Genomic DNA, 15465 nt, shown 5'->3' on the forward strand with positions numbered 1-15465 from the left:
AAGTATTTCTGTATTTCTGGCGCTCCCAAACAGCAGGTATCCGCCTCCTAAAGCAATGACCGCATTTTTTGTTTCGTCTGCTCGCTCTGAGCCGCCAGTAATTTATTAAATATAAAAATGACTGTATTCAGTGGCTTCTCCTACTTTTCTTAGTGATATTTAGTGCCAGTTTATCAGGAAGTGACGATTTTGTTGTCTTTGACTTTACTTATTCGCAAACGTTTTATGCAATATTTCAATTTCACGACTTTGGATGGAAACCCAGCATATATTGCTTTAAATTTTTGTGTTTTTTTTTTTTCTCTGAATGTCTACAATAATCTTCACAGATTTGGAATAAGTCTTGGTTTAACGGTAGTGCTCGCTTGTGCCTGCTTGAGAGTTGTTTGAAGGGTCAGAGGAAATTATTTCAGATTGCGGTACTGTCTTCTCGAGTGGCAGATGAAGGGGCTTAGGCAAAGACAAATAGCTTGCGTTGTCTGTTAGGACTCATCTAACTCCCCTTGACCTTTACCCTTTAGCTGTGACCGCCTGTCTAGGCCGGGAAATACACTGTTTCAGAATCACAGAGCGTTTTGACATTAAGATGGAAGATTCGACAGATTCTTTTCAACATATTCACTCTTTTCCTTTTTATCATTGCATGTTTTTCTTTCATCCGTATCTGTTAGATGATTTTTCATGGATGAAAAATCCATGATTTTGATGGATGTCTGAAACGTTAAAGTACTTGTTCAAGAGGCTTTTTACAGTGATATTTGTCTCCTGTCTTCAACTCAAGTAACTTAAATAGGGCCGTGCTTGTTCTGTTATTTGGTCTGGTTGGTTAAAAGGCCACATGCACACAGCTGTTCCTGGTATGAGAATCCTTTTATGACACTGCGTTTTCTGGGAAAGGGGATATGGAAAAACGTGATGGAGTAACTGACGTTTTTTTCTCCCCACACCTCATACGTGGAACCTAAAAATTCCTGAAAATCAAACTTCTTCCTGATTTTACGGTAATACTGTGTTGTATTTGTATGGTGATGCACAAATAAGGGAAACGAAACACTCTTAGCTCATATCCTGTGTAAAATCTTCTTTCGTTCAGATTCTGAACCATTTGAAAATCTTGAGTCCTACCATCAGAGAATTTATGAAAGTGTCAGATAGCATTCTACATAATTTTATTAAAAATAAGCTGTTAATTAAATGTTGAACCCCTACAACAGTAAGGTTTTTTTATTGCCAGTAGTTTGGATATTTTTCTCTACTATCAACCTTTTAACTGATTTATTTTAACTTTTATTTATTTAAAATTTCTACATTCTTTTGTATTTTAAAAAAAGCTGGATATAATACAGCTTTAATGTAACTCCATTAATTCATTAAATACACTTTTGCTGAAAAACTATGGCATATACTGTGTTTCTACATGGATGTGATGTGTGTTGTTCAATGAAATTACATTTGGTTGCACTTCCCAAACCTGAATATGCAATTCTTTCTCTACAAAGAAAGTGAAAGAGACTTAACAAGGAAACAGGATCTTAGCAGACTGATGACCACTCAATGATTTTTGTTGTTCTAGCAATTGTGTCCTCTTGATTTTGGCCCGAATGTGTTACGGTAAAGATGTTTGTATATTTTTTCCTCACTCGTGGCAGATTTCCAGCTTGATCTAGCGTAGGGAGGGTTTCATTTCCCCCCTGTTCTCCTATCCACAACATTTATCCATATAAGTTACTCTTTGTGAGAAACCACAGTGTCCAGACCTCCTCCTCAACCCGTAACGTTCTCAGTGCCAGAGCGTGATTTGTGCCCAAAATGTTTTTTGTGTCCCTCCCATTGGAAAATCATTGACATAGCAGATTTACAGACCCATGGCCTTTGCATTCCCACACCCCCCGAAAGCCCTTCTGAGAGTTTGAGGTCAGGAAAGAGCAAATCTTGAGATTTGTTCTTGTTGAAACCGTGATTGTTCTTCCGAAAAAGGCTTGGGAACAACAGGTTATTGCTAGTTTTCTTATGTACAACAAGGTTTCCATAATAAATGTAGAGCTAAAGCTCAAGGCGTGGGGTGTCGCCTGCAGCAGCTTTGGACCCGAAAAGTTGAATTCGCTACAGCTGTGACAGCAGAGACGTCGCAAGGGGGTGTCGGAACAAAAGGTGTGTAGGCAGCTGCCACTACATTTAATGCACACATGTACAGGCAGGAGAACAGAGGATCTGACATACTGACAAGCGTCCCAATCTCGACACCCATCCACCCTCTCAGTTACATCCAAAGACACTGATGGATTGAAGGCAGTTGCTAAAGGCATATTAGGGCAAAGGGTGAGGGGTGGGGGGCTTTGAGAGGAGGGCTGGGGGTCTGAGCGCTCTGCATTAGAAGCTCATTGCTGAACCGGTCTCCACTGTCAGCCAGGCACAGGTCATGGGACGAGCTAAGTTGTAGTCCGCTTGGATTTTATTTGGTACTTGATTGGGTCACTGGAAAGGAACCGTGAGGATCAAACCTGAAGCTTTTTGTTCATCTTTACTTAGAAGGGGTAAGAAAGAGTTTATTGTAATACCAGTTAGTCTATTTTAAGATTGTGTAACTTCATGTTTTTTTGTAGTTTCATACTTGAACGCTTTGGTTTCTGCAAAAATAGCTGAATGTGGCACCAAAATAGCGGTTAAATCCTAAAATAGTTTACTAGTTTGTTTTTTAGATTTGTATATTCCGTAAACGTCACTAAGAGATCAGGTTGACATGAACAATGTGTTGCCTTCAGGGTATTTCCGAGCGTTGAAGAGTGGTGTGGTGTGACAGGACCATGTGCTGTAATGCATGACAGCTTCACTCTACACGCAGAGCAGTTCACATCTCTGTCTGCCTCTCTCAATCTCTTTCTTTCGCTTATAACACAACTTTGTCACAATAGTTTTTCTTTTCAGTGTGTTTGAATAGGAATTCATTTTCGTTTTTTTTATATACTGTCTATTGATTTTACCAGCAGTTTTTATATGAAACACTTATTTTGTATATAACACGTATATTAACTTTCAAAAGTTTGGGTTTCTTAAAGAAATTAATCATTTTATTCAGAAAGGATGTTAAATGAATTCAAAAGAGACTGTAAAGACATGTTACGAGAGATTTGTTTTATACAAATACTCTAAATAAATACAAAAAAAGTCACAGTTTCAGCTAAATTATTAATCAGCACAAGTGTTTTCAACATTGATAATAATAAGAAGTGTTTCTTGAGCATAAAATCAGAATATTTGAATGATTTCTGAAGGATATGACAGTGAAGACTGGACTAATGATAATGGAAATTTGCCATTGCAGAAATAAATTGTATATGTGACCCTGGACCACAAAACCAGTCTTAAGTCGCTGGGGTATATTTGTAGCAATAGCCAAAAATACATTGTATGGGTCAAAATTATTGATTTTTCTTTTATGCCAAAAATCATTAGAAAATTAAGTAAAGATCATGTTCCATGAAGATTTTTTGTAAAATTCCTACTATAAATGTATCAAAATGTAATTTTGATTAGTAATATGCATGTTAAGAACTTAATTTGGAGAACTTTAAAGGTGATTTTCTCAGTATTTTGTTTTTTTGCACCCTCAGATTCCAGATTTTCAAATAGATGTATCTCAGCCAAATATTGTCCTGTCCTAACAAACCATATATCAATAGAAAGCTTATTTATTGAGCTTTCATATGATGTATACATCTCAGTTTTGTAAAATTTAACCTTATGACTGGTTTTGTGGTCCAGGGTCACATATATGTACAAGAAATTACAAAATATATATCATACAAAATATACAAAAACAATTATTTTAAATTGTAAAAATATATTGCTGTTTTGATTAAATAAGCCTTGGTGAGCATAAGAGACTTCTTTCTAAAACATTAAGAAATTCAACCCCAAACTTTTGAATAGTGCATATTGTGATCATATTTGTAGTATTTTAGTCATATTTGTGACCCTCGACCACGAAAACAGTCATAAGGGTCTTTTTTTTTATTGAGATTTATACATCATCTGAAAGCTGAATAAATGGTTTGTTAGGATAGGACAATATTTGGCTAAGGGACAACTATTTGTAAATCTGGAATCTGAGGGTGCCGAAAAATCAAAATATTCAGAAAATTTCCTTTAAAGTTGTCCAAATGAAGTTCTTAGCAATACATATTACTAACCAAAAATTAAGTTTTGATATATTTACGGTAGTAAATTTACAAAATATCTTCATGGAACATGATCTTAATATCCTATGGGTTTTTTTTTGGATAAAAGAAAAATTATTTATTTTGACCCATACAATGCATTTTTGGCTTTTGCTACAAATATACCCGTGCTACTTAAGACTGGTTTTATTTTCCAGGGTCACATTTAGTGCAAGTCAGAACAAAAAATACGTGAATCATATAATTTGGTAGGTCTCCTAAAGAATCCAACAATATAATATATAAACTCGAAAAGTAACAGATTTACAGTCTTGTTTGGGTAATAGCTGAACTTTTAAAACAGTAATTCATTTTCTTGTGAGAAATGTGCAGACATGGTAGAATTTATTTATTTATTTATTTTTTACTTGAGACTGCATTTTAAAAAAAGCATGTCAATATTATCAGTATGTGTGCTTATAGCTGCCAGTATTGCTGCGTATCAGACTATTGTATCTCATTTTCTAGCGGAACGTTGTGCTGGTCTTGTCTTTCATCCTTGAGCTTTTCTACAGAAACACGAATGACATCTTTTCCTTGTCTGGCTTGTCTTCTGATTGAGATTTTGATTATTAGTGAACCAACAAGCTTATCTTTTGTTCAAACCAAAAAACCTTTTGTTTTGTTGTGTAACCAACCGCTCATGACGTGTTCATGACGAACCGCTGGCAACACACCCTCCTTTCCAATTGTCACATTGATGTCACCAATGTAATGCTGCAAGGGAAGGTGTGTGCGTCTCAAAGACCTTTAGTGGCGGTTCGGGGTCATGGTGGGTGAGAGGAAAAAAGATTTACCTGACCCCAGAACAGCATGTTAGCCTGCATTTGTAGGCTCATGCCGTAGCCTGAAAGTTTTGTCACTTGGGTTTGTTTCGGCCTTGTGGGAGTGCTGTAAACTGACGAGTTTGACCACATTGTCCGCACTGATGCTGGAAACGATAAGCTGGTGTAAACAACAGCCTATAGTACTGTGGACAACACAACAGACAACTGTTTTTTGTTTGTATTTTGTTTGTCAAATGAGCATAGAAGAAACAAACTCATTGAACCCTACAGCCTGACAACCAAACAAACCCACTTTTTTTAGAGTTGAAAGTGGCAACCTAGCATTGTAGTTTACTTTCAGAGTTGACGGGACAGACAGCAATGGTGTGATTCACTAGCTGAAGACCACGGATCCATTACACCCCTCCCCCTGAAATGCTGTCCTTGCAGTGCTGTACCCACCGCCCTCCCCCATTTCAGAGATTGGGTTACGCTTGTGGTTTGGCAGACGTTACGCCACCTATCTCCCCGTTCCTGGAGGAAGTCCAGTGACGGCTCTCAGCATCGAACGCCGTCGTATCATCAGTATACGTTGTGTACTGGACAAACGGCTGTGTTGAAAAACAGAAATCATGCGCTGCGGTCAGCAGCCGAGTAGCCATATTGGACAGGGTGAGTTCCTGCCGTGCGGGGAGGTTGAGTCAACAGGCTGGAAATATCCTGCAGTTGGTGCTGGCAGTACAACCCCAAGGTTGGAGTAAATCGCTGGAGGGTCTCACAGGGCTCCATTTTTGCCCCACTTTAGCTGCTGCTACTGTTTTTGAACAGCACACAACGCTTTAAAAAAGGGTGTCTCCTCAAAACACCCTTTCCTTTATCACAATGGCTTTGTGGCTCCATGTTGGACCAGCCAAGCTTGTTTTATTTGTCTTTATCGTAAATCATATAACATATAAGCTTGCTTTGATTTCCTTCTACTCTAGTATTGTGTAGGAATTGAGGTTAAATAAACACAAAACAGTTTCTGGCTTTCGTAATGAGAGATATTAGCATTCTGGCCAATATTGATACTTTGACTAGTCAAATGGTGAGATTAATGGCTGATGAATGGCCGATATTAAAATGTTATGTTATTTTATCTATATTAATAAAATTAAAACAATAAAAAATTGAAAAGGGATTAGCTAAAGATTGCATTTAATTAGTGTTAAAGGAGAAGTTCTTTTCCAGAGCAAAAATGCACAGCTAATTTACCCACTCTCTTGTCATTCAAGATGTTTATGTCTTTTATTTCTTCAGTCATAAAGAAATAGTTTATTTCAGGATTTCTCTCCATATCGTGGACTTCTATGGTGCCCACGAGTTTTAAAATGCAGCTTCAAAGAAAAACACGGACAAGCATTTTGAGCAAGTTTTTTTTTTTTTTTTTTTTTTTTTAGAAAATAACTGATCCTTTTACTAGATAAGACCCTTCTTTCTTGGCTGGGAACATTTAGAGCCCTTTAAACTGCATTTTGATCGTTAAAACACGCAGGCACCATAGAAATTCACTATATGGAGAGAAATCCTGAAATTTCATTACAAATGAAGAATGAAAGACATAAACATCTTGGATGAGTAAACTGTCTCTAAATTTTTATTCTGGAAGTGAACTTCTCCTTTAATAGGAGAAATGAGCACTGACTAAAACCTATACATTAAAAATTCTTTAATAACTGGAGATGAACCGATATGGTACCAAAATATTGTCCATCACTATTCATAATGTGATTATTTCTGAGCAAAAAGGGATATTTGACAAGACTTCAGCTTGATTTTATCCACTGGGAATTGCTTTGATGAAAAGTGGCCTCTATTTGACTGGTAGTTCAAAGGGATGAGTTGCTTTTTGAAGACAATTTTTTAAATTTGCTAGCACACATGCAAATGAATTATGCATGGTAAGACCAGCAATATATGTTACGAAAAGTAAATTGTGCCCATTTGGATTTTGTGATTAATATATAAGTTTTAGTGATAAAGACTGATTTATTGCTATTATTTTCGATTATTCACTGTTATCTGCATAATCTGTTCCAATTTGTACTGACAACTTTGTCAGTTGATTGGAAACAATTTTTGGTTTTGAATGAGATTTTTCGTTTCAGTAAGTTTTCAAAATGGAATTTCTACTTGCAATCATTGATTTGTATTAGATATACATATTAGGGGTGGTTGATATGACCAAAATCTTATATAACTATATGAGTAACTTTTCTCACGATAATGATATATATCACAGTATAGTCATTTTTGCTTTAGATACGGTCTTTATGATATAAAAAATTTTAATACCATAGAAATTTCATAATTCTCATCACTAGTGTTAATATCACAAACAAAACGACTAGACTAAATAAAAAAAGCATACTATAGACAAGTACACAGTCAGTGATTAAATAAGAATAAGAAACTAATCACAAGCAATAGGACAAAACAACTACAGTATAATAAATGCATAAGAAGTGCTACATGCGTTGTATATCGTGATCAAATGTATAAAAACACTGCATATTCTTCACTGTGTAAATTAACTATATTTCTACTTGGGTGTACTGTCAAATGATTAATCGCGATTAATCACATCCAAAATAAAAGTTTTGTTTACATAATTTATGTGTGTACTGTATATATTTATCATGTATACATAAATACACACACATGCATGTATGTATATTTAAGAAAAATGTTGTTTATATGTTAAAAATATTTATGTAAATACATGTACATATTTACAAAATATACTGTATGTGTGTATTTATATATAAATAATAAATATACACAGTATACGTACATTTTATGTTTACAAAAACTATTTTGGATGCAATTAATTGTGATTAATCATTTGACAGCACTACTTCCTAATAAAGTTACAAAAGTGATTTAGTCAAGAGCAGTAAGAAATCTTCTCTCTTTTGTTGTTTGATTACCATGAATGACAGACAGCAGGAATATCAGACTGCTGTCACTTTAAGACCTACCCAGATCCAATATACTGTTACACGTGTTTTCTTTCTAAGCTGTTTGCTTTCACTTAAGACCTAAATTACTGTGTTTACGAGGATTCTTGCAGAGACCGGCACTTTTACACATACTAGTGTATTATTTAACCATTCAAGGCCTATAAAGCAGCAAAAATATTGTTCAATACTCCAGCGCTCTGTGAAGATCGTCTTCATGTGGGCAAAATTAGTTCTCTTTCGCTGCTGAATGCATTTCAACGGCTTGAAAACAGTTGCAAATAATACGTTTTTGTGACGACTTAGCACAGCATTGTTACATGAGTGTAAAACCGTGATACCAGTTGACAAATTTCTATCAGTTAATTGTATCTACTGGCATATTGCCCACCGCTTATCCATATATATATGCATTGCTTGGGCCACTGCTCTCTATTCACATCCATTGTACTTGTACTAGTGTCACAATATCTCAATCAGCACGCTTAGCTTTCATGCTCAGTACAAATAGCTTTTATTGGCTCCAGGACTGCTGAGATATTGCTGGCGGTGACAGAGCTGTGGTCATGGGGCGTTTTGTATAGCACCAATGTACGGAAACTGTAAACGGCCGAATTAAACAACTCTCTGTCCCAGTCGGTGACCTCCCGCTCTGAGCTGGGAAGGTGATGGATTTCTCAGCACAGCTTTGGACAAGGTCCAAGCCCAGTTCTGGCACGGTCCCTTATCTCCAAGCCCCAGGCCACTCTGCCTCTAGTTACAGGCAGGGATAACAAAACTGGACTCTCTCACACACACCCCGTGGAGGAGATATGCTTACACACGCATACGCGCTCACACAGAATACCATATGCCCACACATGGATGAGGGCAGCATGCGCTTATCCCAGAGGAGCTCTGGTACTTCAGAGTCCTTGTGAGAAGCACTGAAGCCCAAACGTGGGGGTCCGAGCTACTCGAAGATGGAGAATTACTTGATATAGTGAAAGGTCACAAACTTGTGACACTTTTTTTTTTTTCTCTCTCTCTCTTGGGTTCTGCTTCACTAGCAGTGTGTGTCTTTGGACATGTTTACACCAAGGTGTTTTTTTACTTGTTTGCAAGCCTGTGTAAATGATGTTGTTTTGCTTGTGTTGCACGCTGAAGCTTGGTTCCGCAGGATTTCCTCAGTGGTATGAGCAAAGCCACAACTCAAAATTATAACACCTTCCCCTGTATGTGTGTGTCACAGCTGCATCGTACAACAGCTCACCTTTTTGCTCTGAGAGCAGTGAGAAATACCTTTTGCTGACACGTGTGTGTGTGTGTGTGTGTGTGTGTGTGTGTGTGTGTGTGTGTATGTGTGTATGTGCGCTTATGTGCATAAATGTGTATTATAAAAATGTGAATGCATAAATGTCTATTTTCAAGAAAAGAAGGTTTTCGTCGTTGCTACAGGGGGTTCCCCTAGCAGAGAAAACGGAAAGGAACCGGTGTTTTATCTGTAACCTTCTTTGTCTTTTCTTTATTGTTTAATTGTGGTGCTTGCTAACCCTTAAGGTTAGAGATCTAAACAAACCCCAGAGTTCCCCAACTTCGCCATCTAACCTGTCCCACCAACATTTGTTCTACAAACTTATGCGGTACCTCAAATAATGCAGCCTTTTTATTTTTCCAGCAATTTTCACCTGCCAAACTGCATAAAAAATCACTTTGATAGAGGAACTTTTGAAGTATCTGGACTCTTTTGACTTCAAGCACATCTTAGCAACCACATAAAATGTGCTAAAAACCATACAGTACACCCTAACACCCTGGCATTTGTGGTGCAAGTGTTGCATTGGCCAAAAGCTACTCTTATTTTTCTGAAAAAAGTTTAAAAAAAATTAAGTAGGTAATAAAATCACCACCATGCTTTCTTCACAAAATGATATGCATATTTGATATTTTCAAATTAATGCTAACATAGGCCTATTTTTTTAATGTATTTTAATAACTACTTGATTGTTTTATACAATAATTAAAAAAGAAACATATATTATCACTTTAAAAACAGAACATTTTGAAGAAAAATATATTGTTATATTAAATATTTCATTTGACTTTGAAAAAAAAAAACTCTAACATCCTCTTGCAGTTTCAACATTATCAAGTGGTACTTCATGAGTTCTCTGTGGTTATAGTGTCTGACTGTGAGGAACCGCAGTCCGAGGACACTTTCCAGGTCCCTTGTGAAGCGACTGAGATCAGAGCTGGGAATTAGCCCCTCTCAGCGCTCACAGGGTGAAAGGTCAAACTCTGACTCTCATTGCAGATAAAGAAGTCTTTTCATGTGCTGGCCCCGCAGACCTAAACACAAACGCAGTCCGAGTCACTTTGAACTCAGGCCTGCGCTGCTAACAGCCGGTCGAGGAAACCTTTCCTGTCGACACATCCTCTCCAATTGGAGTCACGTAAACGTATACACGCACACAGTTTTACTGTGAAAGAAGTGATGAAGCTTCTGACAGGGACTGTTTTGTCATGCCCAGCAGCTTGGAATTTGTATAGAAGTACGTGAGCTACTGCATTCTGACCTTTTCTGTCACTCTAGATGGTAGAACAAACAAAAAGTGACGTGAGTTTCTAGTCCTATATGTCTTTCTCAGTTGTTTTGTTATGAAAGCAGAACACTGGAGTTAAGAGAGTGAATGGCAGTTGTTTCTTAAGCCACTTTTCACTGTCTTTAATCAAAAACAGATTGTAAGTCAGTTTTCAGTTTTCAATTTTCAGTGTAGAGTTCCATTCATATGCAGAAAAAAAGGCTCAATTAGAGGTTTGTCTGGAACTTTTCGCTAGATTGTATACGACCCACCAGACTGGATGTCATGTATTTCAAGTAAAACTATTTGTGCAAAGTGAGAATTACCAACATCTTTCCACTAAAAATTGGAAAAGTACAATCTTTGATCACTATTTCTGCAAAAAGGGTGGTTATGAACAAAATAGTTGTTTTATGATTATTACATACTTATTTAGGCTGATTAGCCATAGAAAACCTACTATGCTTTCTTTAAAACCTATTGGCCGTCATTTATTTTGTGTGAATATGTTCATACATTTATCATTTATTCGTTTTAACCTGTTTAATAAGCAGATAATGGCTGCAAGTAATGGCTGCTTCAAATGTTCAACGCAACTAGTGAAAAGCACACAAATTGTACATAAATGGCGGAAGTCGGCTTTAACGATGAAGAGTGTAAATCGTTTACACATCTGCCTGTTTCTAAGCATTACTTCTGCCTTTTCCATGCAGCCATCAACTTAGCCATTATACAGATGCCATAACTACACAAGTATATGGCAATGTTTTATTTATTTATTAATAAATTTATTATTCATTTCACTACAACAAATGAGAAGAGCTGCAAAACGATTAGTCGCGATTAATCGATTCAAAATAAAGGTTTATGTCTGCATACTATTTGTATGTGTACTGTGTATATATTTATTATGTGTATATATAAATACACACACATGTATATATATTTAAAAAAATCTTTGTATGTATTTATGTAAACACTTGTATATAACTTATATATAAATATAAATATTTACATATAAATCTAACATATTTTTTCTTAATATATACATGTTTGTGTGTGTGTGTTTATATATACTTAATAAATATACACAGTACACACACATATAGTATGCAAACATAAACTTTTATTTTGAATCGATTAATCGTGACTAATTGCGGATCTACAAATGAGTGTTTTTGTTTAGTTTTCTTAAGCATAAAAGCCTGTAATAGGGAAATATTTTTCCTTTTTGCTTCTCAGAAGGAAAAAACAGCCTAGAAGAGCTAATGCTTTTGCATTCTCACGGTGTCATCGGCCTATCAGGATTGTTATGATGTAATTTTGAGATGTCGGTTGGCCCGAACAAAAGGCAACCCTTTGAAAGTGTTTACTTTACAAGAAGGAATTAGTTTGGCAGGAACAAGGTCGAAGAGCTCTTTCAGTCACTCTTTTTGCAGTCTTTCTAGTATTCTTCCACTCAGCAATAACTTTGAACTACACTTATTAATTGTGTGCTTTCTCTAAGAGGCCTAGTATTCATGTTAAGTCTAGACTGAAAGGGAAACTTTGGGATATTTGCTGATTTTTATTGCAAGGAAAGTGGCAAGGAAGTAAAAACTTGTAATTCAAGTTGATCAGACTCACATAAGGTTGTGCACTTTGACCTGAAAAAAAGGAAATGAGGAAGTTTGCAGGCTTCCCTGATCAGGGAGTCAGCTTGTGTCAGCAGTCATGTGGGGATGTGTGAGCCTGAGTGTGTACAGTCTGGATGTATATATAGAATTCTGTTTTAAGCCCCTGGTTGTTGTTTTTTTTATCGAAGGCAGAGATAATAATAGCATGTTTTAAAATTATCCTGGCCCATATGACAATTCTTAGGCTGTGGTAAATCCATTCATGCAGCCATTCATTCACACACACACACACACACACACACACACACACACACACACACACACACACACACAAACAAACACACAAACTTGTGCCATCTCCCTCCCAGACATCTGTTCTCACTGTTTGTTTTGAACATGTTTTTTTTTATTATTAAATTATTATTATTATTATAAAGTGAAAAATTCACTTAACCTTCAAACGTGGATAAAATATCCATGTTGACTAAACAGCTAAAAGGGAGACTTATTAGCGAGAGAACACTGTGAGTGCTGCTGGATGACACACTCAAGTACAGAGACACTTCAGCAGGTGTTTCCCTGCAGGTGAAGATGCTTTAGGTCTGTAAGCGACATCGGCGTCAGCGGTTTGTGAACGAGAACACATAATCAGGCTCTGTCAGGTTGCAGAAAGGGGCTATGCTCAGCCATATATATATTGTTTAGGGGAAACTCTTTTATGGTTGAGGTGAGGTTTACTGGCGGCTCTTTAAAAGCTTCGTGGTTGCCTTCATGGTCCTGAAACTTAGCAAAATCCACAAATTTCAAAGTGTGATTTCCATGTTTTAAAAAGAAATTAACAATATCTTTAAAGGTGACCTATTCTGCCCCTTTTTAAAATATGTAAAAAGTCTCAGGTGTTCCCAGGATGTGTCTGTGAAATTTCAGCTCAAAATACCCCACAGGCCAATTATCATATCATTTTGAAAATGTCTATTTTGAAACGAAGCAGTAACATGCTGTTTTCGTGCATGGCTCTTTAAATGCAAATGAGCTGCTGCTCCCCGCCCCCTTTTCCAGATTAGGGCTGTTACTTTACAGCTTGTACCTCTGTTTTAAAGACATCTGTTTGGTTTTGTTTATTATGTCTGTTGCACTGAAATTGTGCATTTTGAAGCCATATTAGTTTAAACTTCTGATATTCGGTTTTCTGAGCACACACAGAAAGTGGCTATACACACGGCATGTGAGTACTAAACTAAGTTCTCTTTCATGTCTTATTGCGCTTAAACTGTCAAATACGCACAAGTTTATGCTAAAAATGCATTTACAAAACAGTTGGTTATGTCTGTGTAGGTAAACAGCTGGGAAAGAAATCGCATGTTTATATTAGTCTTGTCTCCTTTGAGGACTCTAAATAGTGTTCTGTGTTCATCTGTGCAGCCAACGACAGAAACTTTTGTGTTAGAACTGATGCACCGTTTAAACATGGAAAAAGTCCGATTTTTATAATATGCTCCCTTTTGAAGATCATGCAAAAGATTTTATTGTAGTTTATGATTAGTTTTGAAGTATTTGTTAAGCTAGAAACTACTTTGTGAGTTCAGCCTTTATAAATTGATTTGTAAAACTCTTAGAAAAATAACAGATTCACTGACAAGAAAGTGTGGGGACCCTAAAGTTTGGAGGCTTGAAATTTACCCTTCATTTCTTAACTATAGGGGTAAGTGAGTGAGTGAGTGACACAATAATCACAGACCGCAGAGTATTTGACAGACTCAACGGTGAAGGCTTTAAGTTCAAAATTATTAAGAAAAATGATTAAGAACAATAATCTTTAATCTTTAATTTCTTGATAAAATGACAGAAGCAGGTAGCAGCGCATGTAATTGAAATTCTGTCGTAGTTTGTTGGGCTGTTAAATTAGTACAATTAATTATATAAAATACTATACATATCGATGTACACTGTTGTTCACAATCTGGGGTCAGTAAGATTTTTGTAATTTCTTGAAATAAATTAATGTTTTTATTCAGCAAGGATACACTTGTGTGACATTTAAGATGTTTACAATGTTACAAGAGAAATCTATTTTAAGTAAATGCTATTCTTTTGAGCTTTCTAGTCATTAAAGGAAAAAAATGTTTATACAAAAATACAACTCTTTTTCATTTTTGAACAGCAAATTAGCATATTACATTGATTTCTGCAAGATGAAAGTTCAGCTTTGTCACAGGAATCAATTACATTTTAAAATGTTTTACTGTGACATAAAGTAAAAATAAATGCAGACCTGGTGAGCATAATATACTTCTTTGAAAGACATAAAAATAATCTTACCAACAGTGTGATTCATTGTATTTCTTTTGATGAGTTTGGTATATTTTAGCAAATATCAAAAGTTTTTTCTCTAATATTGTAAGAAGTCTGTTTTTCTGTCTTTTGTTCTAAATTACTTTGATCTTGATACATGTAATATGCAATTTACTTTTTGATCCACCCCCCCCCCCCCAATTAAAATGTTTCACTCAGTTGACCACCCTAGTGCTTTGCTGTCACACTAGTTTTGTTTTTAAGTTCCGTCTCTCTTTTCTTTCACAGAATTCATCACAAGACCATCATCATCTTCATCACCAGATTTTTCCAGGGGGGTTTGGATATCAGAAAAGACACCTGTTGGATGACATGCACCCTGAGCAGACAATGATCTGAAGGCCCTACCAGGAGGCCACATACTTTCTTTCTTCCTTCCCTCCTTCCTTTTTTTATCAGTGGAGGAAGACGGGTGAGCCCAGCTGCCTCAGACAGGTGGCATACAGAGAAAGAGAGAGAGAGACTCTCTCACACACACACATCTTCATACACAGAGGCGACTAGTCGCTGTTTGTGCTTCTGTAACTGCCTTGAGAAATTTTGACCTCTAACCCTCACCACACCCCCAACCTTGCCCCCACCCCTGCTCGGCCAATCACAGCAGCCATGGGGAGGAAAAAGATCCAGATTCAGCGAATCACAGACGAGCGTAACAGACAGGTGAGTGCAAAGCCTGGCTGTCTGCAGTGGCAGTGTTTTTAGTTCAATATGATGTGAATATGTAACTTGAAAAAAATAATTTCGCCAGCTGAATAAAACGTACTGAATATACACAGGAGAGCCTGAAAGATATTATTGGCGTTTGCACTGAAATCATTCTTATTATTTCTGACTCTTGTGAGCTGCCTTAAGTTGCATCTGTAATTTAGACATCATGTATAAGACAAACAGTGTGAGGCAAAATCAAATCTTACTCCTCCAATGCGAGGTTTCGGTTGATTTATAGTTGACGT

At 36.6% G+C, this 15465-nt stretch overlaps 1 protein-coding gene across 1 annotated transcript in view; it reads left to right on the forward strand.

Moving 5' to 3' along the window:
• mef2d (myocyte enhancer factor 2d) overlaps window positions 1-15465 on the forward strand; it is an 80176-nt gene that overhangs the window by 22985 nt on the left and 41726 nt on the right. The window contains exon 2 of the mRNA XM_073847778.1: window positions 14741-15172. Coding sequence (XP_073703879.1) covers window positions 15119-15172 — 54 coding nt within the window. The 5' untranslated portion in view covers window positions 14741-15118. The remainder of the gene's footprint in view (window positions 1-14740; window positions 15173-15465) is intronic.

Source organism: Garra rufa, chromosome 9 (genome assembly GCF_049309525.1).
Source record: "Garra rufa chromosome 9, GarRuf1.0, whole genome shotgun sequence".
Lineage (NCBI taxonomy): Eukaryota > Metazoa > Chordata > Actinopteri > Cypriniformes > Cyprinidae > Garra > Garra rufa.